Here is a 24,648-nt window from a genome sequence, read left to right on the forward strand (position 1 = left end):
TAAATAAATCGCATGATATTAGAAACTATGAGTCTTCCAAACAGGCAATAAAACCCAAATGGATTCGGGGGGGCAGAGGAAATGGGGAGCAGAAAACCTGCAGGTGAAAAAAAGCCCAGAAGGCTAGCCACCTGTTTACTGTAGTTAACAGGTGTATCAAACAGCAGGCCTTCCTCTGGGAAGAAAGACAAACTAAACACAGCCAACACACACAAAGAAGCAGCAACAGGGACAGAATGGAACGCAGCATCTGCTTACTGGGACTTAAGCAGCAGCCAGAAAGGAGAAATTACTGAAAGGAAATGCTTTCATGAAAATAAGTGTTTCACTTCATTAACCTCTGCAGACTTCATTTACATTTTGTTATGCTTTCTTCCATTCTCAAATGTGTGCACATACAAAAGCACCAAAACCAAACAGTATATAGCAGGCCATCACAGTTCTTTTTTTAAACTGGAAGCGTTCAGTGGCATTGTTTCATTATACATTTCCTAGTACTCAGTTATAATTTCTTGACATTTTTCCCCTCAATGTGAAGTTAGTTTTATGGTTATGCAGTGAATAAACCTGAATTTTGTCGTTATCAGATTCCTCTGTTGACAGTTTCAACTATTGCTTGTTCACTGGACATTTAATTAACCTGAACCTCTGATTTTGACTTGTTAATAATTGACAACATCCGCTTACTATTAATTTATCGTTTGCAAAAGGTTGATCTAAAACATAGTCTTCACATTATTACATCTAAAGCTGGAGACAAACAGACAAATTCAACATTTATGTCACTATTCAATGTATTCTATATCACGTTAGAAATATTACTAATAGAAGTACATCCTGAAGTCTGAAATATCTGTCCAAGTTCTTTCCATTTTTATCAGACTACTTTGGCATATCCAAAGTACTATTTCATTAAATAAAAATATCCCCAATTTTTCAAAAGCAATACAACTGCAGTTTATAGGCACAGAAGTATTTGTATAAAGCACGTATACATTAACTGATTAACTGTTTAGCAATAAATAAAGTTTGATACTCATTAAGACTATAAAAAACAAACTTTGAAATTGTATGTGCAAAACCTTATGTGGACAAAGACAGAGAATTTCCAGATTCTCAGCTCGAATTTTTCTTGATACCTTGCCTTTTTGTGGACATAAGCAAAACTTGCCATCCATAACACGACAGGGTTTGATTTGCCTGCGCTGTGCACAGGCAATTCCTCCAATTAGTTTTCACATATTTCTTGTTCACTTCTACAGTTGATAGACTCACTTTTTGTTGGAACTCTGCCTTGATTTTTTTTTTTTGGAGTGTAGTATATGCTGATCTATTACAATATTGTGATACTATCGCTAAACTGTTATAACAATAGCTTGAACGTAAAATCTGTGGTTTCTTTTTTTAATATAGGCTTTCCTAAAATTATCTTAACCATTTTGTTTGCAGTATTCTGTCAGGAAAGTACTGAAACGGACTGTGTACACAAATCCGAAGATAAACAAATCACTTCATATTTGTCAGTTTTTCACTAAAAACATTAAATCATTAAAACAACCAAGTTATTGCTCTAACTGCTAGTTATTTGTAATCTCTGTCAAAACTGACCACTACTTGAGAAAACAAGCAGTGCTGGCAATTTTATATCCCTAAGTACCTGAATGCTATTCTCAAAATACATTATCTGTCAACTTCCTGAACTGAAGTGAAAGAAGTGACTAGGCACACTATAAATTGTCGGAGAATGCCAGAGCCAAAAAGGATGGTTAAGACCTAAGAAAGTGTTCTGGGCAAAAAGATGGAAAGCGTAGTAACATTTATATTACTATCTTCCCAGGAAGGAGGCTCTAGGAGCAATCTGTAGACTGCATTCACCTGAAAGATCTAGCTCACAGGTATGACTTTCAGAATACTTCTAAAATGCTGGTTGTTCTTTCATAATTCTATGGTAATAGGTTAAAAAGAACACTAAACTATTATTTAGCCTTAAAAAAAAGTATGTATATGCTTTTATTGTTTTATGTTTATTTAGGTATTTTGAAAACAGTGTACACTGAATGAATACTCATATCGAGTTGCTGTCTTTTGTTTTCTGCACAATATAAATGCTATACAAATCAACAAAATACTGTTGACAGGATTGTGAGGGATTTACTTCTATTTTTGCCAAGTTATTTTATCACTTTTGAGCATATAGCCAGTGTAAATTTAATTATAGTACTAAACGCAACCCTGTGGAGACAGACCACTTTCTAAACAAGTGTAAGCCTGAAGAATTTACTAATTCAACCTCAAAATACATGCTAGAGAGACACCCAGTGGTATAAAACTGTGTCTGTGCATGCGCACAAATACATATAAATAAAATACCAAGAAGCTGAAAAGCTACTATAACACCCCATTTTAAACAGTTTTATTATGAAACAATAATCAAAGCACAACAGCACTTGTGCTTATTTTTGTCATCAGTTCTTCACCAAATTTAAATATTTATTAGAGACTCTTGTCCTATTGGTTCTTATCCCCAACTTTCATATGTTCAGGAAATAATATAAACAGATTTTTAATCCATATTTATTAAGTTTAGACTACAAAATTTAAATACAAATTGTTAACATGTATTTAACAGAAATTTGATGGTGTTGATAGGGAGAATAAAAACTCTAACCGAAAAGCCAAGGTATTTACTTATGCATATATTAATGGCAGATTGAACTGCTATACACCCTGCTTTAACTGCATAAACAGTATTTGGTAGAGATTTGGTTGCAATTTCATTGCTCAGAGGGGAAAAAACCCATCAGTTGGCTAAAGAAGTATAGTAAATTCGTATCAAGCAGCCTTCCCTATAGTTTCTGGATCTCTTGAACCATATTCCTCTGAATTTTCATTACACCCAGGGAAACTTCTTTTTGACAGTGAAGTGACTGACAACCAAGGTCAGTAAAGATGAACAGAGACTCTTAGTTTTGAAATACTAAAATCATTAACAGCAAAGTACAAAGCGCTGCTACTTCAAAAATTTCTCTCTTCAAACTTAGCAGTAAAACTATAAAATGCCAAATTAAAAGAAAAAATTTCTCAGAAATTCAGTAATAAAATTTGGAATTTATTTTTTAATCCTTAGATACTATGATTGCAATGACAGAATCCCATGCTTGCTTTCTCATATAGTAATTCATGCCTACACGCTATGATGGCATTTGGTCCTTTGTCTCAGGTCTCACAATTCATCTCACAGAATTACTGGAAAATAATTCACACTATTCTGTATCTCATTGTTTAGCTTACTCAAAATATTCTCTGATGCTTCTAACTTAATATACTGTTTTCATAAACTTATGAGGGTCAATCAGGAAAACAAGCGATCTAAGCATTTTTTTTAATATGTGCCTTTTATCTAGCTATCATTTTATCAACAAAACCATAAAACTTTAAGACTAATCTCTGACAAAGTAGAAACAGCAGACGAATTTAACCACTCTACCATCCTGATGTACACTGCAGTTTTTTTTTCCTTTTTCTTTTTTACATAGGGACTTTATCCAACTCCCCTTTATCCTGATGAAATAAGGAACAACACGCTACGTGCTTTAAGTAGTACAGTTTCATTTAGCAGCATTTTATATAAACATTGCTAGAAAGCAATAGAAAACTAGACATATCTAGCCACCATTTCCTAGAACGTTTTCCAATTGCACTGTTTGCAGGTAGAGTTGTTTAAATTCTCCTAATTTTATGACTGCCTTTTTTTAGTCTGTATTTACACACATGTGTGCATGTGTGCCCAAGATGTTTCAAGACTCAAGAGGTTATGAAGACGAGTTCTTTGAATACTCACATCAAAAAAAAATTTTTTTAATTATTTGTTTACTCATGTTTTACAAATAGAGTACTCCATGCAGTGGTCTCAAGAAATAATTCCCAAGGAGATTGCTGATCACATTCAAGGAAAAACAAATAAACCAAAAAAACCCAAACAAACTGAAATTCAATCTCAAGTTCAACTGTATAAAATATTAGTAGAATATGCTATGGAAAAATTAATATATCTTCACATACAACTTGATTAAAAAACCCAGGGACTAAATTTGTTAGATGAACTAAAAATGCCAGTTCTAAACATAAACTTTTTGGGCCATTCTACTTGAAGCATCCTGTACTATTGATTCTTTGAGCATTTCTACATAAAGCAGTACAGTTTTTCCATAAGTCTTCCTTATATACCTCAAATACGCTCCATCAGCACAACGCAGTATCCCACGACTTTGGATTCTAGACCAGTGTAAATATCCTTCAAACTTATCTTCATTCCTAAAACAGTGAACAACAAATAGGAAATTCTTAATGTAAGAAAGGTTTGGTGACTTGGTAGAACAGACTATTGCAGATAAGGAGGACTGAAAATTGAGCCACTAATAACAAGTAGCAGTGGCAGAGAAATTTGTGGCAATCAGATTTAGCCCACAGTCATCTTATGATCCTTTCTTCAGGCTTTAAGTGACTAGTACAGTTCAGTTCTTTAAATGTGACATTTTAATGAATTTTTTGTCCCTTCAATAGCCTAGAAATTAAGATCTCGTTTATTCATTTTAATCCTGATATTTCTGGTAAATATCCAGCAACTTCGTATCAGAGCTATCTCTGAGTCAGTAGCAAAAATTCAGCACAAAGTCCTTTGCAATCAATAATAAACCAAGATACCAGCAAACATGACAGGCCACTAATTTAAAATTAACAGTCTTATCATGGATTAAACAAGATTAACAATTATTATACAATTTTTGGAGACAAGTGTCTTCATTCTAGCAAATCAATGGTTCACAGGGCTTCTGCGAGTGAAGTGATTAAATTCTGGGCAAATTTAAGCTTAACTTAGCATTTTTCATCCCTTAGGATGTCATCAGGTCATGTTTAAGCATAACATTTTCAAGAGATCAGCCATTACATCACAATATTCTAAACATTTTTTAAATTAAGAATCAGATGCCTGGGTAATTATCTATAGTTAATTATAAATACTAGCTTGACTTGGTTAAAAGCACAGTTGAAGCACAGTAAAGTGATCACATGAGTAAACTCTAAGATCTAAACATCTTAAGCTCTAAGATCTGAGAATACAAAAAGTAAGAACAGAGGCACTGGCTAAGTCCAGTCATTCATTTACCTGCTTTCCAACTGCGCCCACATGCTTATACCTAGAAAAGAGCAGCAGCAGAAACAAATCCTCTACAATTTGTAAACCTACAAATTTTTCCAGCTTGGGGACTTTCAGAGGCCGAGTTTCCGGTTTCTGTGTATTTAGAAACTTGGTGGATTTTTATACAATAACCTTATCTAATTTCATTCCTTTTTATGCTCCACAATATCATTTGAAAAAAGAGTTGCAAAAGTCAACTACACAAGGTGCAAAGAACTATTTTCTTATATTCATTCTGAACATGTCTCCCACCTGTTTCATTCGATGCAGAGAGGTAGCCAAGAATTGATCCATCTTCAATCCTCTCCATGCTATTCAAGTTTTTTGTTGATCTCTGTATCTCTCCTAAACTGTAGCAAAGCAGCAGTCCTACTATGTGACTGTCAGCACCTTCTACACATTACAGTCCACCAAGCCAGAACTCAAGCTTCCATAGCCATATATCTGTTCTGGGATAAATTAATCTGTACATGTAATCATCCATTGATAGATTTGAAATTTAATTCTCAAATATAGAAATATATATGGTTTGAAACAAGTTCATAATGCCAATTCATAATATTTAAAGTATTTCACTTTCTTAAAAACAAAAAACAAATTTCAGAGTTTGGTCTATTTAAAAGCATTTTAAAACATTTGCTAGATCTCAGCATAGCTATCACTGTAACTTCAATAAAACATAAAATATTTGGAAAGGAATTAGGATAGTCACAAAGTCCATATCCTGGAAAAAAAAACACTGTGTTAAAAGAAAAGATAATTGGAACTATATAAATGAAAAAGGGCCAACACTGAATAATTAGTAATACAAAAGTAATAAGAATGCTATTTTAACTTAGAGATGTATGTTTTAAAGTTTCACTATAAACATTTTTATTTACGTAAGTGTATTTACGTAAAGATAAATCTATTATTTTGTATACTACTTAAATCCACCTTATGTCATAGATGGGAATTTAGATTCTCCAAATACCTGAAGGTCATTGTAACAGTCACAGACTACATGAAAACAGTTGGAGGCTGAAACTGAGAAAGTAGCAGAGCTACCGCACTACACCTACTTAAGACAAAAATGCGAACACATAAAACAAAGCACATCTAGAAAATGAAAAAAGCACTTGTATTTAAATAGCCTACGCGCAGGAGCGCGAGCTTCGCGCCTGTCTTACCACGGGACCACCTTTCCCAGGCGTTGCGGTCTCACCTTCGCCGCGGCAGGTGAGGCGAACCGGAGGGGGCGGTACCGCGCGGACACCACCCCGAGCGAAGCTCGCTACCGCGCGCGCGGAAGGGAGCGGGGTGCGGACGCGGCCCCGCTGCCGCGCTGCAGCGGAACGCGCCGCGCCGCAGACGCGGGCTCGCGCCGCGCCGCCGCCATGGCTCCCGCTCTGCCGCTGCCGGCGCTCCCTCAGCGCCACGCAGGCGCCGCGGACGCCCAACCATGGCAACAGCCCGCTCGCGCTCATTGGTCTCGCGGGAGCGAGGCGGGCGGGACTGCCGCGGCGCGGCGCGGCGCCTGCGCAGCAGCGAGCGGGCGGGCCCCAGGGCGGGGCGGGCCGGGGCCAGCCCGCGCTCTCTCCGTGGCGGCTGCTTCTCCCTTCCCCCCCCACCCCGGCGTCGCTTTCAGCGGACGCTTCCTTCGCCGGTAACACGGCAGAACTCTAAAACTGGAAACCGCAACGGCAGCTTGTCTTTCCACCCGCCCCTCTCTTCCTCGGTCCGCCCTCACAGGCGCCGAACCACGCCCCTCCCTCTCCCGTCAGGACACCACGGCAACGCCCACTTCCCGTCTCAGTCACCAATGGTGGGGAAATACCGAGTTTTTGTCCCGCCCATCCGAACCCCGGAAGCGGAAGCCGATTTCTCCCCGTGGCTGCCGCCATATTGGGTTTGTGGATAGTGGGGGGGAGGGGGGAACGGAAGGAAGAACCCGGCTCGGGCGTCTGTGAGTAGCTAGTGCCGCCGCTTCAGCGCCGGGGGGGGCGGGCTGGCAGCCAAGTGCGGGAGCGGCGGGAAGCCTGGCCCGCTGGGCTGGCAGCTGGGGGCCGAGGGTGGTGACCCAGTCCCTTGGGGCGGCAGCCCCTCGGGTGAGGGGCCCTGCCGCGACTGTAGGGGCCTTGTCGGGCTCGGCGGCCACTGCCGCACTTGGCGCCGTGGACGCTGCTGTGAGCCGCACTGCCGGGCACTGGCTCTCGGCCGTGGGGATGCTGCCGGGCCGCGTCGGGCCAGGCCTCCTGAGGGCTTGTTTTCCCTTTCGCTGTAGCACTGTGTGTCTCGGTGTTGCTGTTGGCTCGCCTGACCTCAGTGGGCTCTGCTCCTGTCTTGGGGACTTCCTGCTCTGGCCTCTTTGTCAGAACAGTATCTTCTTTGTTTGTTTGTTTTCCCTTTTCCTGAATTTCTTGTATTGCTTTTGTTGAACAATACTTGGTGTTAGATGGTGTTGAGAGAATGTGGAAGTCCGAGTTTCATGAGACACACAAGATGCTCAGGTGTAGTAAGACTGCTGCTATTTAGACAGGCCAGGAAGCTGTTTCATGGCATAAAATTTAACTCCTCTTTCTAGGTAGAGGAGAAACTTTGTAAGGTCAATGGATTATTTTCCAGTGGTTGTCCGTTCACCCTATTAATAACAAATTGCTTCAGAATGTTGCTTTTGAAAGTAAGCTTATTTTATGAGAAAAGGAGACTTACATAAGTGATAAATTATTTCTTGTTACTTGTTTCATTTTAATTTTACATTTAAGGGAAAGGTATGTCGCAGTCAGAGAGTTGTCTAAAAATTCTGCACGTCTTTGTACTTGCTGTTGAAAGAGATGAATGAAGTGTCTTTGCTGCCCCAAATCCTGTCATTTTTTTCAGAATTCTAGGATGTATTGGTAATGGTATGACCATAGCACTTGTGGTAAAAAGCATAATTATTGAAGGTCATATATTACCTACTTGATACTTTTTAGCAAAGGGAAAACTTTTTGATATGGTCAGTTTTAGTTACATTCTGTTAATAGCAAGCTGTTCAGTTTGTTGTACTAATCTTTATATGTCTTTTTGATAATTGGCTTTATTCAAATGGATGAATTTTTAACGCTGTGCTCAATAGTAAAGTTTTACATTGTGAAAGAGGTTATTATTTTTGAGTTTTAATTTTCACACATACCAGTGAGATCTGATATGTGTTTCTAATGGTAAACCACCTTAAAAACAAATACCAAAGACTACTTTACTTGATCCTATTCTAATTACAGATGTTCTTTAAGTAAATATTTTAAAGAAATGAGCAATATTAACTAAAATTCTTAAGTTATAAATACAAAATTGATATCTTAGTCTATGCTACTTGTACTGAGCTAATGAGAAATGTCTTCTTGGTAAAACAGTGGTAGCTGGTTGTATTTCTCAGTCCAGTATGGAAGAACTCCATGTATCATAAACATACATAATCACACATAATGTTTTTATACTGCCTGTGTCAACATGCAAAATTTCTGCTCCTTCAGAAAACCATCAACAGCCTTACATTTGTGATTTTTCAACTGATTTACTTAGGTTAGCATTTGCAGGATTTTTCTAGGCTCTTTAGAGAGTTGCTGTCTGATCAATACTCTGAGTATCTTATTTGAAGGCTTATTAGTTCAGAATATTTCAAAAACAACCAGAAAAGCATAAAATCACTCATCTAACGATGTCAACTTTCTTGTTGCTCTGCAGTGAATAGGGAAAATAATAGATTACTTCCTTTTTGCCTGTAATATAAAAGCCTATGTCTATATTGTATGAATTTCTAGGAATTTTTAACTTTTCTGAGGTAACTTAAATTAAGGCATACTGGAGCTCTGGAAACCTCATAATGAATCCCATTATCTTTAGCAGTATAATAGTATTCTTTTTGTTACTTATTGTTTATTCCATGAGGTGTAGTTTTCAAACATCTAAAGAAAAATATACAACTTTAAGATTCCATTGCTCCCCAGATTGTTCTTGGTCTCATTTTTTTTTCTTGTAGTGGTTACTGTATTGCAGTATGCAATTTACACTTTTATGGTTTAGTAATGCTTCACACACCTTTATTTTTCATCTGAGGCTCTTGAGTTATTAATATAGGTTTGAAAATAGTCCCATTATCCCACAGAATTATGTAGTCCCACCCATAGATAGGGACTTCAGGAAGTAGTGTCAGGGATTGCCTTTGGTGATGTGGCAAAAATTTTGCTGTTTAGACTCTATTTGATTTTGTTTGTTTTGTATCTTGAAGTGAACTGTAAAGCTTAGTTGGGCTTAATTCCGGGGGGGGGGGGGGGGGGGATAAAGATCCTAAATTGGTAGCAGAAGTATGTACTTTATAATTCTCTTGGTTAATATTTTTTTACTTAAGTTAAGAATCCTGGCCCTATCTTTTATGCATGAGCAAAACCATGTATTTAAAACTTTTCGGTGACTGCTAAGGTCTTCATGTGCCCAAGATAAATGAACTCACTCAATAATTCCAGCAGTAGGCAGTGTTTTGAGTTAGGTGGTTATGGTGAAGAATTTGGTTTGGAACCACTGGTGTCCTGAACTTAAATTGCTTCTCTATCTTCTAGTTACTTAATATCTGGAAATCCTAAGTAGATTAAAAAAAAACCCCAATATTTATTTTAGTTTTGTTTTTTTTCCTTCAGAAACTGAGGTGATAGGAGGGTGGTGCTGTGGTACATATCTCAGTGCTTAGATGTTAGAAATCAGCACCTGCCTTATCAAGGTAAAGATGTCTAACAAGGCTTATTCCTCAATTTCTGTATGGACTTTTTCCACTTCCTAAAATGGATTGGATCCTCTTTCCCTGCTTTTATAAAATACACTACTCTTTACTTTCCCGACAGTTTCTCTTGGGAATGCTTGAAATAAATATCTTCTTTTTAAGAATACTTCAATAAACATAATCTGTTTCAAACAGGACAATCCAAAACAATATCATATATAAATGCTGGTTCAGACAATGTACTTCAAAGCTTCACTGAGCTTAGATTTGATTTTAAATGTTATCTATTTAACTGTTTTGTTTCCACAGCAAGAATGTCAGAAGGGGACAGTATTGGTGAGTCTGTTCATGGAAAGCCGTCCATGGTCTATAGATTTTTCACAAGGCTGGGACAGGTTGGTTTTCTGTAGGGTTTTTCTGACTTCATTATAAACAGGTCTCATTGCAACTTCTTTAACTTTTTATTTTTTTGGATGAGCTATTGAAATACTAAAATCTGTACAAAAGATTCCTTCTGGAGTGTTTTAAAAATAGATAACAGATATTACAGTACACAACTTATTAAAATACTTAATGTGTATATATTTGACTTAGTGAAAATGTATACCTTTATTTTCAAAAATGATGAGTAACTCTAGATTCTGTGTCAGAAATATCTTAAGGAAAGCAAACTCAAATGAAATACTGAGAATTTAAATCTCTGTAATGCCCAAGCATAAGGGGAAGTTTTTTTTTTTCCTTTTGTAGAAATACAGGACTTGTGTTTTATAATGCTCATAATTAGTTATTAAGAAAAATAAAAAGTTTAATCTTGCTCTGCTTTCCTAAACAGCTTCAAAATAGTTATTAGTTTTAATGCTACTTCATAATAAACATTATTCATTATATGTCGTGTATTTTACAGATATACACTTTATATTTCTTCCTAGATCTACCAATCCTGGTTAGATAAATCTACTCCATATACTGCCGTGCGATGGATTGTAACTTTGGGCCTGAGTTTTATCTACATGATTAGAGTTTATTTACTGCAGGTGGGGAAACTGGATTTACTGCTAAGCTTGTTTAGATACCACTATTGTTATTTTTTGTTTTGTTTTGTTTGTTTAAGAGTGTTTCTGAAGTATAGTATTACTTTGAAATTACATAATGTATCACAAGCATACATGCTGAAAAAGCAAACCAGATAATCTGAAGAAAGAACACATTTAGTTGGTGCTAAAATACTGCTTCAGACTGAAAGATGAATGATTAAAGATATTCATTTGATTGCAACAGAAAGTGAAAAAACTCCCATAGTTGTCATGAAATTACGGAATAACTTCTGAAAAATCTGTTTCAGTTACAGTTTTACCTTTCATTCTAAAGCTGTTTAACTTATTCAGGAGCCAGTAGTTACCTTCTGTCACGCAAACCGTAAAGAATTTGTTAATTGACATTTTTATCACTGCAGGCCAGTGACAAACTATTTCTCCACTAATCAGATATCTCTATTTCATGACAATCTGCAACCTAATTAAGAGCTTGAGAATTGTCATTCCTGAAAACTGCTGGGTTACAAGTCAAATGTGAAAAACCAGAAGATTGTAGTAATAAAGACGTGTAAGACTCTGAAGCCTGTAAAAACTTAAAACTTAAAAAAAAAACAAAAACAAACAAACAAACAAAAAAAACTTGTTGCCTATATGCTGTTTACTACTTTTAAGTGTTTTTAATGTAGAAACTGGATGCCTGAAGAAAGCATTTATATTAAATCTGCTGATATATGAGGGAATTTCACTATTTTTGTGTCTTTCATTTAATGTATTAGATTTTACCTTAGTACAATTTGTAAAACAGTGTAGCTTACAAAGGCTAATAGAACTTTTTCAGCTTTGCTTATTTGTTTCTAGTAAGTGTAGTCAGTATTAGCATAGCTGCAAAAGAAAATAAATATGTTAATAGAAATGAACCTACATCATGATACTTTATATATAGAAGTGTGTTACGCTGTGTGTATATATACATATATGTATATATATACACATTATATATATATACACAAATATATGATTTTTATATACACACACATATAAATATAAAAAAATATATATGTAAGATTTATAGATTTTAACAGGGTCCAGAAGACTTTTCATGTGAATATGAGCATATAGAAAAGCATTTGTTAAAGATGCTGTAAATGAAAAGTTTAATCTTGTTGAAAAATAAGTACTGAAAGTGGTTTTAGTCCTGCTTCTTTTTCCTCTCCCCCTTCAGGGTTGGTACATTGTGACATATGCCTTGGGAATCTACCATCTAAATCTCTTCATAGCTTTCTTGTCGCCAAAGGTAGACCCCTCTTTAATGGAAGATTCAGGTATGAGGAACAGTTCACATGGCAGTAATTCTGAACTCACTCAGATTTCCTGCTCATTTTGTCTAATATAATAGTGTGGAAGATACACTTTAGCATGACATTATTTTTTTAAACTTATAAAAACTCTGTGCAGCCTAGTTTTAGAGGTCACTGTAAAATTAGTCTTTAGAATTATTTTTTTTTTTTTTTGAGGACAAGAATTTAGTCTGTGTTATGTTACTCTTGTGTTTTGACATAAAGTTTCTGTGGCTTAAGGTCTCCTTATAAGAACACAAGTCATCTGGCACTAATTTCTTGCATCTTTCTGGGGTTTTTTTGATGGAGGTTGGGGGGGAATGGACAGTAAGTTATGTTAAAACAGCCACTGGAACTGAAGTCTGTGTATAACAGTAAAAGCTTTTTTTCAGAAAGACTGAAAAGAAGTCTGAGGAGTGAATACAGTGAAAATCACTGTAAGGTTTTTTTCCTCCCCCTCAGATGATGGTCCTTCCTTACCTACAAAGCAAAATGAAGAATTTCGGCCCTTCATTAGAAGGCTCCCAGAGTTTAAATTCTGGTGAGTGAATCTATCTTGCATACTCTGTTTTTGAAACACTTAAATATCTATGTCAAATAAATGGTGGCTTGGGTTGAAGGAATAATTGTTAACATTATTTTTAAGGCATGCTGCCACTAAAGGCATCCTGGTTGCTATGGCATGTACGTTCTTTGAGGCTTTCAACGTTCCTGTTTTTTGGCCAATCCTTGTGATGTACTTCATTATGCTGTTTTGTATCACTATGAAGAGGCAAATCAAGGTAACTTATTTAGAACAGATGGGAGCACTTGTGATTTCAAAACTTGTAGTATTTTTCCAAGCTGCTATCCAGATGAGCACTTCAGAGGTATTAAATGTATTGTGTGCATTTCTATTATTAGATAAACATGAACACCTGAACATGTCTGCATATTTGCAACTTAGAGCAAATACTGGTAATAGGAAATAAAAATGCTTGCAAAAAGAATTTTTCATACTATGTTACAAAATTTGATGCTTACTTTCAAAGGGTTTCAGTGTTAAACTTAATGATGTGGGGGTTTTTGTTTTCTTTTTACACAAGAAGAGTCTTACAGTTTCCCCATCCACTTTCTTTCTTCAGCTAACTTTGTGGCTATTCTTAATGAAGAGGTCTTTTAGAATCTCTGATGAGTGAAAAGGGGAGTTATGACATGTTTCTGCAAGAAAGTGGATGGAGAAAAAAAGGGAAGGAGAAGAACATAGGCAAGTCATTCAGAACAGTTTTAACAAATTAATTTTAGTCTGGCATTTTAAAAAGAGAACCAATGGTTTTGGATGTTTTTGTTTTTTCCTCCAAACATAACATTTAGAATTTTGGATAAGTACTATTTTCAAAATTGCAAATTAAAGATTTAAGGGGTAGTAAAGGATTAATACCTCTACGCTATTTTCTCTATTCTTGCCATCTCCCAATTGGTTATCTTCACTGCATTATACATGCTTTTGGTGAGAGTATACCTGAATTTGAGATTGTTAAGATTAGTCTGAGAGCACTATTTAAATATAAAATTCTCTATATTTGACTATTTCATCAATTGTACAGTACTGAAGAACTGTCTTTATAGAAGACTTTGTAATTTAAATTGCACATTATAAAGCATTTTTTGGTAAACACTATCTAAGTTTATTGCCTCTAAAATCGATTTTTTTTTTTTACAGCATATGATAAAATACCGATATATACCCTTCACACATGGCAAGAGGAAATACAAAGGGAAAGACGACGTAGGAAAGACCTTTGCTAGCTAGAGGATGCAATCAACCTGTTGACAAATTCTGCTTATACATAAAGGAACAGTTTTGAGCCATTGTAACAATGCCTTTTTTTTTCATATAAAGTGATTAAGAGGGTGGTGACAAAGCAGTCGAATTTTCATTTTACGAGAATCTTGCTATTTTTATCTGAACTATCAGTTTCTTGAAGAAACTGGCACTCTAACCAAATTGCATTGAGTTTAGTATCTTTTGTAAGAGTTGGAGAAACTTTTGATAGTTCCATGGATTTGGGATAATGTATTTCTTAGATCCATTTCTAAGATCCATTGCAGCTGCCATGACACTGGAGAGATTAATGGCTTAGAGTTGAATATTTTTACATAGTTCTCTTGCTTACTATGACCCTGAAGTGCTGTGCACGTATGTGGAGGAAAGTAAGGTGGCACACATGATGCTGTTTTCTGCTTCATGGATATGTGCTATTTTCATACAAAAGTCCAGTAGACACTAGTAGATGCAGAATTTAAGCCAGTTTGCTAAATGCATGATATTACTCAGTTACAACCAAACAGATATAAATAGGATAAGGAATTTGTTAAATTGTGGGTTTGGCAGCAGGGAAAAATATATGTATAACTTCTAAGGTAACTCATTCGTGTAAGGTTTTAATGCCAGTTTCACCCCGACATCTCCACAGCAGATCCTGGAATTGGGCTCTTTCATGATGACTCAAAACTTTGTTCAAAATTTGTCACAATTTCTTTTGAGGACCTGAAATTATAAATATATATTATATTTTAATTGTTATTAGTTGGAGAATATTTTGTCTCATTTCTTTCATACGTAAGGATTTCTTGGTTAATTTAAGTTGACTTTATGCAGCCCTTTCAGATCATACCCAAATTGGCTACAGCAGACAAACTTCACAAATTTTAACACAGCTTTTCATTTTCTATGGAAAAAATCTAGAGATAAATGACCTGCATGTAAACTTTTTGATGTGATACAACAGCAGTTTTATTAAGTGATTTTTAATTCCAAAATTTATTAAAAGATAGTGTCCCCCTTTCTTGTCCTTTATTTTTTTTATACATATAATAATCCAGTGGTGGTTATATATCCTCTTCAATTATGATTACCCTTAGAATTTGTCTTCATGTTCTTAGCTCTTTGGAGAGCATTCATGTTATATTTGCAGAAGATAAGAAAAGATTGGCCTTTTCAAGATTCTGAAAGGAGAATAGTGGCAGCTTCAACAGACAGCTAATTAGAAAATATATTTAAGAGCCATTTCAATTGACTTTGTCGAATGAAGTCATTATGGAGCCCTCTGATTCAGCCTTCAGTAATCCTGGAAAAAAATGAAAGGTAGTTTTAGTTAACATTGGCCTTTTTTATTAGCATTATGGAAATTAATAATGTGTGTGAAACCTTAAAAATTATGGAAATACAGTAGCTAGAAATGGTCTTATAAAAATACCAGTCATAGATGCTTGCAGTTGGTTGCCTAAAATCTGAAAACTGTGACTTGGAGTAGCTGTCTTTAGGCTTGCTGGAGTTCCTGAATATATGGGTGAATCAGAGAGAAAAAACAGGAATTCTTTATGTTTATTGATGTTAAGTTAGCAGCTGGAATGACTACCATTGAACAGTGGGGTGTTAAGATAACCATTGCAATTTAGAAATGCATTCCTCCATTTGCTTGCTTTCTTTAGTGGGAGCTTGTGATAAATGCCTATTCATTCTTAGGCAGGCATAGCTGTTTTGCATCCAGTGGGACTAACAGTTTTCAAATAAAAATTGTAGCTGAAGTTGGGAAAAGGCAGAGCGTGGTTCCCTAGTTGATTCTCAACATGCAGTGGCCAGACAGGTTGGATGGCATTATGTTGAACTTTGGTCCATTTTTATTACTTTATGACTTACTGCTTATGACTGATAGGAGTTTTTAATCACTTACAAGTGATAAAAATTATGTTTTTACAGAATGCATGACAAACTAGGCTGGACAACTTAACAGCATTTTCCTATTCATTCATTATTTTCCATTTGTTTTTATGTACAGTTAAATGTCTGGCAGTGATTCCCTTAGCTACTTGTGTTTTGAGTCCTGATGTGGACTGTTTTTCTTCCATTGTGCCTTGACAGTTTGAGACGTGTGGGACGGTAACTGAAAGTTTTTATTAGTGCAAGAAAAGAAAGTTACTTCAACTCTGAAAATCCCTGTTTCGTAAAGTAATACCGAAATCTTAGCAGTTGCGTATCAGCAACTGGTCTTTTTTCCTTGCATTTATATTTATGATGTAAAGTTAAACAATTTTATTAGTGACTTCATGGTGATGCTTTAATACTTAAATGTTAGCTGACCAGGAATCCCTGCAGTTAAAAAAAAAAAAATAAATAAATAAAGGAGGGGGAGGAGAGAGAGAAGTGCTCTTGCTGTCTGATCCCCCCCCCCCCCCAAAGTCTGTATTTGGTGCCAATCCAGTGCTATTAGTAAATGTCTTACTGCCGCTGCAACTTATGATCCACAAAAAGTAGGCCATCTGGATTTCACGCCTTGTCTGAATTTAAAAAATAAAAATAACTGTTTGTACATTTTCTATTATGCAATAATGAAAGGAAGATATGCTAACATTTGAGTATCTTTTTCCCCTGCTGCTCTGAATACTTTTATGAGTGGATTAAATGAGAATGAACCTTAACAAGGTGATGTGGCTGAATCCCTCCTCATTTATACTATAAGTATTGGTTTAGAATAAATAGCCTCTATTGCCATAAAGCAGGGAGGGTGTGCATATCTAAAGTGAGCCTTTTTCCTCGTTGTGTTAGACTGTGGAAAACACAGACAAAACATAAGCTGTGTTATACAAATAATGTTTTATCCATGGCCTTAGTTTGCTACTAGTATATGGTACTAGAACTTTTTTTTGAAACACTTGTTACTGTAGTCTAAAGGTCTGGATTACTTGATGAAAAGTCTTGGTATTTAATAGTGATAGAGAGAAAAACTTTTGAGTTTGGACGCTGAATGTTAATAGATCAGTGTATAGAAAAGCCTGTATTCTGCATTTCAAGATGCTCCTTGCATTTGTTGATTCTGTTGATTTAAGGAAGGTCACATAGCTTGTCAAATCAAGGAAACCTGTTTTATTGTTCACTTTGTGAAAATGGAATGTTACCTGACATACATGTATCATCAGATCTTCCACTGCAGTTAAGCTAAGAATTTGCGTGCAGCTACTGTTTTTCCCCTTGAGGCCTACAGCATGGACCACTGTAATTTTACAAGAAAAAAGTGAGTCTTAGAAATCGTAGAATTTTAATACCTTAAGTATGCAATGAAAGGTTAAAAGACTTGCTATTCGCACTTAGAATGAAAATTTGATGTTTATCTTTCATTGCCCAAAGCAGAGAATTACATTTGTCCTAATCGCTCCTAGAAAGAGGTGTTTTTAATATGGTCAAGAACCGTGTTACAAGAAATAGAAGGGCTGAAGACAGAAGTTTATTTTGTAAAACAGGAATGAGTGCTACCTTGTACAGGCAGTTACCAGTTTTATAATAAAACCTTGTTCTTGGACTAACTCAAGCTGTATGGCCACTTTGTAAAAGAGAGCTGAAGCTCTTGTCATGAAACAGAAAAGCTTTTGCTTTACTGTTGATAATGACGTAGGTAGATCAGTTTCTGAGGATGAAACTTCTCTCTGCACAGTGGACATTCTGCCTGCAAAAGAAATTAGATTTTGTATTAATATTGAATTGTTATTTTAAAAAGCTTATAACTGCTTAGCTTCTTCTAGAAAATGAGTATTTGTAATTGTAAACAATTTTTTTAGACCAATTTGTAATGCAAATTTAACCATGTAAAAAGCTTCTTAAGCTAGCTGCACCTAACTTAGAGCAGCTTGAGGTGACATGAGTGTTTGAAATACCACCATAAAACTGTAGCTATATTATACCTTTGCCTTAAAGTAACATCATTGTCTTAGAGAAAAATGACTTCTAGGACTTCTACCTCCAAGAAAGTCCCATCTATCAAAGTCAATCCAGTGGTTGTCATTTCAAGATTTTAGTTGGATATTCTATTACCTTGAATATCTTAAGCTTGGACGTTCTCTATTTTCCTTGAATATCTTAAGCTAAGAAATGCTGTGTACTCATTTTGGAAATAATGGGTTCTTTTCTTTTTATACATTCATACTAAAAATACTTTCCCTTATTTTACCTGCAACTGAAAGAAAACTATCAGATTGATATTTATTATCTTTGTCATCTTTACCAGAGAAATCAAGTATTACATTATGCATGTTTATACTTAATGTATTAAAGGCTATTTTTCATTGCACAGAACATAACAGACTCAAAGAAAGCCACGGTTCTAGTTCACAATCTTAAGTTTGCAATCTTTTTATTTATTTATTTTTATTTTATTTTTTTCCCCCAGTTCCTTTGTCCTCTGAGTTTCTTCTGCGTAGTTTTCATTAGGACTACTATTTAACAAGCATTTCCTAAAATTGTAAGCTAAAATGAACTAGACTGATTGAGTTCTTTGTCTTGTTTAAACCTGGCCTGTAATATATACTGCTATTTTACTTAATTTTGCTAATGTATGTGGAATCAGAAAAACTGAAGTTTGAGCTAGTATGAGGAAACACTAACTTTTGCTAGAAATAGCATTTAAACATATTTAACTGTGAATTACAAGCTACTCAACATAAGAGGTTTTAAAATTTTGTATCTTTGGTTGGTAAAGCCTGTAGGAGAATCAAAAGATTTATCAAGTCAGCACGTTTCAAAAGACTAAAACCTACTAAAAAGGTAACAATGGTCAGTATCAATGTTAAGAAAAGATAAACAAACTTAAGCCTCTGGACCTAATCCAAAAACCCCAACTCTCTACTATGGATTTTGAACTGTTATCAGAGTAATAAATTAATCACCAAATCTTTAAAGAATCAAGCCAAGATACAATTATGGTGAATAGATTTTTTTTTTTTTCAGATTTAAAACATCAGTGTTAAAAACACATTATGCAGTGGCTACCTACAGGCTTGTGCATCTGGTACAGCTTTAGAGTGGACAGAGAGGCAAAAAACAAATGTCCTCCAACAGATTTAGCTGTATTGCCTGCTACTGCTGAAACTGAAAACTGACAACTAACATTGGCAGTAGGCTGCCAAGTATACTTGTGTTATGTTCAAATTTCAATTACCTCCAGTTTATTGGAAGAAAGCTACTTCATGCAGGGAGTCAACAGGGCAATTTGTATTGCTACCTCAGTTGAAGCTTAAATTTCCAGTTAGAGATATGAGACAATGAGAACTAATCTTCATTCAGGATTACAAGAAAACTTTTTAAATTGATGTCTAGACACTTAAGAAACCAGATAACCTTGAACAGAGATACAGTACTGAAGAAACATCTACCTAGATTATTCTAAGCTGGTTTTGAAAATATGTGTGAAAAAAAGTTCATGTTTCACCTTTCTACTGCAAACTCTTTAAGAGCCCAGACTAAAGTCCTTAGAAGTAGATGCAAATCCAATGCAAGTTAGCAGCTGCTTGCTACTTCTCAGCTTAGCTGAATTTTTCTCAGTCTGTACTTGCTTTTAAAATCAGCTAAGTCATTTGCTCTTTCATTTCAGATTCATAAGAAGGTGCAATACTCAGGAGTTAATACACCTTATTGTGTATAACATACACCTTTCGTGCAAGGAGATTAAGTACCTTATCCTGAACAGTGTAAATGATAGGTTACCTGTGTAAGGGAATGATATATCTAGTAACTGATTCCTTCTGGTAACAGGTTAGGAAAAAAGCAGTTTGAATCACTGTAGTCTAGCAGGATAGTTACAGTCTAAGGGGCCCTACTTAGGTACCTGCTTCAGTTACACTCATTCTCAGTTTAATACGATAATTTGCTGAAGGGAGCCCACACTAGCTTTCAGTTCAGTATCATTGTGTAGTGAACTTGCACATCCAGCTGAAACTTCATTGTTTGCTGTCTCCATTACATTTCTCATTCAACAACAAACCACTGTGTGCTGAAAAATGCTAATTTCAGGGGAAAAGTAATAGTTTGGTTTGTGTTAGACAAACTAACTGTTTTTTGTTTTGAAACAGGATTAAATGAACCTGACTACCCAGTAAGAAGTAGGTCTGCAGATAAAGAACCCAGTATTTTCACAGCCTGGGGAAAAAATGGCTGAGTAGTTCAATAGACTGCCACTCTTTCCCTGCAGCTAGATAAGACAGCTTCTGACAGTGTTGAGGTAAGACTGACATACATTGGCTAAGTCTTTAAAACATATCTGAAATGACTGGATGTTTTTTAATTTATATCAAGGTATTGTTAGAAAGGAAGTAGCTTGCACAAGCTGCATTCTACTTTCTCTTCATGTGGTCTGTCTATCCTGGAACTTAACAAGCCCTATAGGTCTAACCTTGGTGGATTTAAATTACAGGGCTTTGATAACGATAGTTTGGCTACACTAATTTCAGTGTCAAGATCCACTTGAGATCTCTCAGAAATATTCTGACAAGTAGTATTTGCTTGATCCTGTTCTACCGCAGCTATAAGAGTATCAGTGTCAGAAAACTAAGTAGATTGCTCATGTCTAAAACAGCTGCAGTAATACATCTGAATTATAGCACAGATATAGGCTCAGTGGTAAAAATTTTCATTTGTAAGTAGCCCTTGATGCCCTTTTTTTTTCCTGGCAAGCAGTTTACTATGCAGAGAAAGTGAATGGATAATACCTTGTCGTATTCCAAGCTGTCTATTAAAACCTTACTGGATAAAAATTCTTAGAACAAAAAATTGTAACTTATTAATCCAGAGCAAAATCCAACTTTAAAATATCTTGCATAACAATAACTGGCCCAGTTTGGTTGTAACTTATTTATTCATTTTTATTGGAAATCAGTCTTAGAAGAAGGTTTCAGAAAAATCGTGGGTTTTTTTGGTTTTTTTTTCGCTCCACTTCATATAGAATTAGGGCCTAGGTCTGCAGATAAATAAATTTCATGTCTGAATGGACAAGTAGTCCAATGGCATTTCAATGATTGGGCCAGAAAAAATGATCACCTTATTTACCTCATACTGAGGTCCTACTGAACTCTTGGGGAGGGATGGATTTAGGGTGCATCAGTAAAGGAAAAAGCACTATTTCAAACGTGGGCTGACAGGTATTTACAAGTAGAAATTTCATCATGTCTACCCTTTCAAGTCCATTTGTCCTCCCATACTTACTTTGGTATTACACCATTCTGTTATGCATTCCCAGCAGAATAGGTGGCCACAAGGCGTGGCTGTTGCATGTCTCCGTTCTTCCAAACACAAAGTGCAGCGGGAGCGGCGCCCAGTCATCTTTTCCTCCGTCACATTTCTAATTAACATAATTATACATTACTTAACTTTACATAGCCTGCTTGCAAGAAATATTTGGTAATACAGAATTCTATAGTAAACTTTGTCTTCAAGTATTAACCCTGTTTGTGAAGATTTAAAAAGTATAAAAGGAAAGCATGAAATCTAAGAGATGCTTAAATCAGTAAGGAATGTCTCAAGTGTTACATCAGGTTCTAACTTAAGTCAAAATGTAACTCCAGTGCAGCCCCTGCTCATAAAAGCTATTACATTTCCCATTATTGCTTCCACATCTTTCCTAGTAAGTAAAGATCATCATACTTCTGAGTTAGATTGCGGTGTAGTTTCCATTCCTGCCTTGCTCTCTGCTTCTGTTTGAAGCTGTATGTCTGAACACCAATCGTTAGAAGAAGATGAAAGAGTGACGTTATTCCAAGAAACTTGTAACTTGATCGAATGCTCTGATCTTCTCTTTGCAATCCTCCAAAATACAGCTGCGTAGTTCACAGAAACAAAGATATCAAGTTGATGCTGTTTATCACGAGACTGCCCCCTATACCAATAAAATGATTTAGGAATTCTTATTTGTCTTCAGTATTTGACACATTACATTTCTTGGACCCATCAAGCTGCTCTTCGGCTGTTTCTCTGTATATCTAATATGTCCTGGATGCATTAGGCTACACTTAACCGCTGTTTATACAAGATCATTTATCTTGAGTTGTCAGCCTGTCTATCAAAGCTACTACTGTAATCAGGTTGTTGCTAGGTGGCTCTGAGCAAATAGTCAAACACCTCTTTTCCACATAGACAAGATCTTTGATCAGGGAAGTGTTAGTCTTGTGTCTATACACAGCTCTGGACCAGTGGCTGAGGATGTTTTTGGAAAGACAATGTGAAATTTAACTTTTTATACAGGAAACAACCTATCTAAATGCGTACTGAGTTTTGTTAAAAACAGTATTTAGGTATTTTCAATGCCTTTACGAAGCCACTTTTCAGTGTTTTTTGTTTGTAGAGGACTGATCAGACTAGATAGTTTTAGTAAATTATTTTAGAATATTATTTTTAGCCATACCCTTTAAACTGGAGGAACTCGTAACCTCTCTACACAGTATTTAAAATTTCCTTCTTTGCCCAGTCTGCACTGCCTGTATTATAAACAGCTAAGAACAAATTCTATATACCTTTTACAAATATGGCATCCTAACAGAAGCCAAAATACAGCACTAGACACCATTTTCAAACAAGAAATAAATCCACTTACATATGTGATTCCTGTGATCCTCTTAGACAGGTGATAAAAAGTGCCATTTATATAGAATATTGCCAGATGTAGTCGTCGGAGCAAAGGAATGCATTGTTTAATAACGTACACAATTTGTAAGACTGTTTTCTTCTGCTGTTCTGGCAGTTCCCCAACTTGTTTCTGTATCCAGTTTCGTACTAAGTTCCTATCCAATAAGCTGTGTGCTGGGTTGCTCTGCTGGGTTCTAGACTCATCTGCTTCTATATCCAACTCATGTTCCAGATGCAGTAATCCTTTTTCTAAACAATAAGGTACTACAGTATGAAGATAAATCAAGATGGCCCGTCGAAGAAAAGAAGGCACCCTTTTCTTGGTTGAGTCAACTTGAACAATGTTAACATACTCTTCACCCAGAGTCTGATAACCTAAATAGTGTGTGTAATGGAAAACAAGCAGGGTAAGATAACAATTGCAGCATCATTCTCCATATGGGTAAGCATGGTGACAAGCTGCTCAGGTGAGAACACAGGCTAAGGCTTGAAGTTTTCATGAGTAGTTACATTTTTGTTTTGGATGAGGTGAGGACTACGTTTATTATCACAATTCACGATCTGCAATGGATTTAAGTTTTAAAGCAGGAATATTTTTCATACTGTCATGCATCCTTTTTTTAAAAAAAGCAGATTCTGTATTTAAAAGAACACATACATATAAAGAGTGATAAATTGTTGCACTTGAACAGCAAATTTATAAAGCTTCTGACAATACAGTGTTATCATAGTTAATAACAGGCATTTAGAAGCATAGTGCAACAACAGGCATAGAGAGGCATAAACTTACTGTTACATTGAATAAAGTCATCAAACTCCTGCCAACTGATGGTCACAAACAAGTAGCAACCACCCAGGACAGAAATCTCTCTTTTTTCACACTGTTACTATTACCCTCAGCATTTCTGCTAAATAAGCTGCTATGCACGTTACCTGACAAAGTGGTGAGGCTGAAGTAGGCTATGTCAGAAAGCAGTTCAATCTCTTTCCTCCATTCCAGCCACCTCTTAGCACCTAAGAGGTCAGAATCACGGTTATTTTCAGTACATTTCTATAGCTCTAAGCCCTCCTGCGGCAATGATTTCGCCGAAAGGCTCCAACGAAAGAAAGGCTCGCCCATCTCCGCTGCCCCCGCGAGAGAAGCTCTAACAGGGGCGCGGAGCCGGGGGCCGATGGTGCTCCTAGCGGCGCATTTCGCTGTCGTCACCTCATCGCCACAGCGAACCCGCCCCCCTCCCCGCCGGCGGGGCCGGGACAAGCCCCCACGGGAGGCGTTACCCGCGAGCCCGTGCAGCGCGGCGCCGGCGCCGCTCCGCAGCCCGCTCCGGTACAGCTCGTCCTTCTGCCCGCAGCGCACCAGCTGCGCGGCGCCGGCCGCCGCCAGCGCCATGGCGCGCGGAGCGGGCCGCGCCCGCCCGCACCGGAAGCGCCGCCCCCGACCGCGCCGCAGGGCGTTGCGTTCGGACGGTCCTCCCAGCCGGCGGGCGGCTCCGTAAAGGGGCCGGGGCCCTTCCCCCCTCTGCCCCTCGGTGTCCTGCTGCTGCGGCTCGCGCGCCGCCCGGCGGCCGTTGGCGGCGCTCCGCGGCCGTTGGCGCCGCCGCGCGCCAGCCTTCCCGCCGTTAGCTGAGGCGCAGTCGCGCTTGTGGGGCTCGCGGCGTCTCGCTCCCCCCTCCTCCCCTCCGGTGCTATGGGGTGGGTGCCCAGAACTCCCGTCCGCGCCTTGGCTTGGCTCTGCTGCCGGCCAGCGGCAGCTCTGCAGCCCTGGCTGCCTCGCGAGCGCGGTTCTTCCGCGGGCCGCAGGGGCTCGTCCTGAGGGGCGAGAGCAGGTTCTGGTAGAGATAAACTCTGTGGGCCTGGTAAAAGCGGGAATTTGGGCTCCGGGCTGCTGCACGTGGCAATGCTTCGCGCCACGAACC

General features: G+C 37.3%; 2 protein-coding genes and 1 long non-coding RNA gene across 9 annotated transcripts in view; 1 reads left to right on the forward strand and 2 right to left on the reverse strand.

Moving 5' to 3' along the window:
- The window catches only part of LOC134149975 (uncharacterized), a 138,902-nt gene extending 132,406 nt beyond the window's left edge, over positions 1–6,496 (reverse strand). For both annotated transcript variants that reach the window (XR_009960555.1, XR_009960554.1), the window contains exons 1-3: positions 6,370–6,496; positions 5,453–5,649; positions 4,228–4,314 (exon numbers count right to left, since the gene is read on the reverse strand). This is a non-coding gene — a long non-coding RNA (uncharacterized LOC134149975). The remainder of the gene's footprint in view (positions 1–4,227; positions 4,315–5,452; positions 5,650–6,369) is intronic.
- Positions 6,497–7,069: 573 nt separating this feature from the next.
- RER1 (retention in endoplasmic reticulum sorting receptor 1) lies at positions 7,070–17,649 on the forward strand. Of its 3 annotated transcripts, none has more exons than XM_062593757.1 (7): positions 7,070–7,088; positions 10,245–10,330; positions 10,865–10,969; positions 12,192–12,291; positions 12,769–12,847; positions 12,953–13,088; positions 14,009–17,649. In XM_062593757.1, the coding sequence occupies exons 2-7, from the start codon at positions 10,250–10,252 to the stop codon at positions 14,096–14,098; spliced, it is 591 nt and encodes a 196-aa protein (XP_062449741.1). In that variant the 5' UTR covers positions 7,070–7,088; positions 10,245–10,249; the 3' UTR covers positions 14,099–17,649. The 3 variants fall into 3 exon arrangements, with proteins under 3 accessions (XP_062449741.1, XP_062449740.1, XP_062449739.1); XM_062593756.1 differs by having other exon boundaries at positions 7,072–7,145; XM_062593755.1 differs by lacking the exon at positions 7,070–7,088 and adding an exon at positions 9,861–9,935.
- PEX10 (peroxisomal biogenesis factor 10) lies at positions 15,058–24,139 on the reverse strand. Of its 4 annotated transcripts, XR_009960604.1 has the most exons (8): positions 24,011–24,139; positions 23,666–23,746; positions 22,701–23,107; positions 21,755–21,927; positions 21,317–21,452; positions 17,722–17,789; positions 17,245–17,339; positions 15,058–15,416 (listed from the first exon to the last, which is right to left on the reverse strand). XR_009960604.1 is itself a non-coding variant. In XM_062593754.1 (7 exons), exons 1-7 carry the CDS (start codon positions 24,120–24,122, stop codon positions 15,401–15,403), a joined length of 993 nt encoding a protein of 330 aa, XP_062449738.1. In that variant the 5' UTR covers positions 24,123–24,139; the 3' UTR covers positions 15,058–15,400. The 4 variants fall into 4 exon arrangements, 2 of the variants coding, with proteins under 2 accessions (XP_062449738.1, XP_062449737.1); XR_009960605.1 differs by lacking the exon at positions 17,245–17,339 and having other exon boundaries at positions 17,600–17,789; XM_062593754.1 differs by lacking the exon at positions 17,245–17,339.
- Positions 24,140–24,648: the final 509 nt, after the last annotated feature.

The sequence above is a fragment of the Rhea pennata genome, chromosome 22 (genome assembly GCF_028389875.1).
Source record: "Rhea pennata isolate bPtePen1 chromosome 22, bPtePen1.pri, whole genome shotgun sequence".
NCBI lineage: Eukaryota > Metazoa > Chordata > Aves > Rheiformes > Rheidae > Rhea > Rhea pennata.

Bases quoted from the DNA above. Each gene is read 5' to 3' on its own strand.
- RER1 (XM_062593757.1), top strand. From the start codon at position 10,250: ATGTCAGAAGGGGACAGTATTGGTGAGTCTGTTCATGGAAAGCCGTCC. The intron at 10,970-12,191 runs GTGGGGAAACTG...CTCCCCCTTCAG, and splicing joins TTAGAGTTTATTTACTGCAG to GGTTGGTACATTGTGACATA. The intron at 12,292-12,768 runs GTATGAGGAACA...CCTCCCCCTCAG, and splicing joins CTCTTTAATGGAAGATTCAG to ATGATGGTCCTTCCTTACCT.
- PEX10 (XM_062593753.1), bottom strand. From the start codon at position 24,122: ATGGCGCTGGCGGCGGCCGGCGCCGCGCAGCTGGTGCGCTGCGGGCAG. The intron at 23,108-23,665 runs GTAACGTGCATA...CACACTATTTAG, and splicing joins CAGCCTCACCACTTTGTCAG to GTTATCAGACTCTGGGTGAA. The intron at 17,790-21,316 runs GTAAGTATGGGA...TTTCTTTTGCAG, and splicing joins CAGAATGGTGTAATACCAAA to GCAGAATGTCCACTGTGCAG.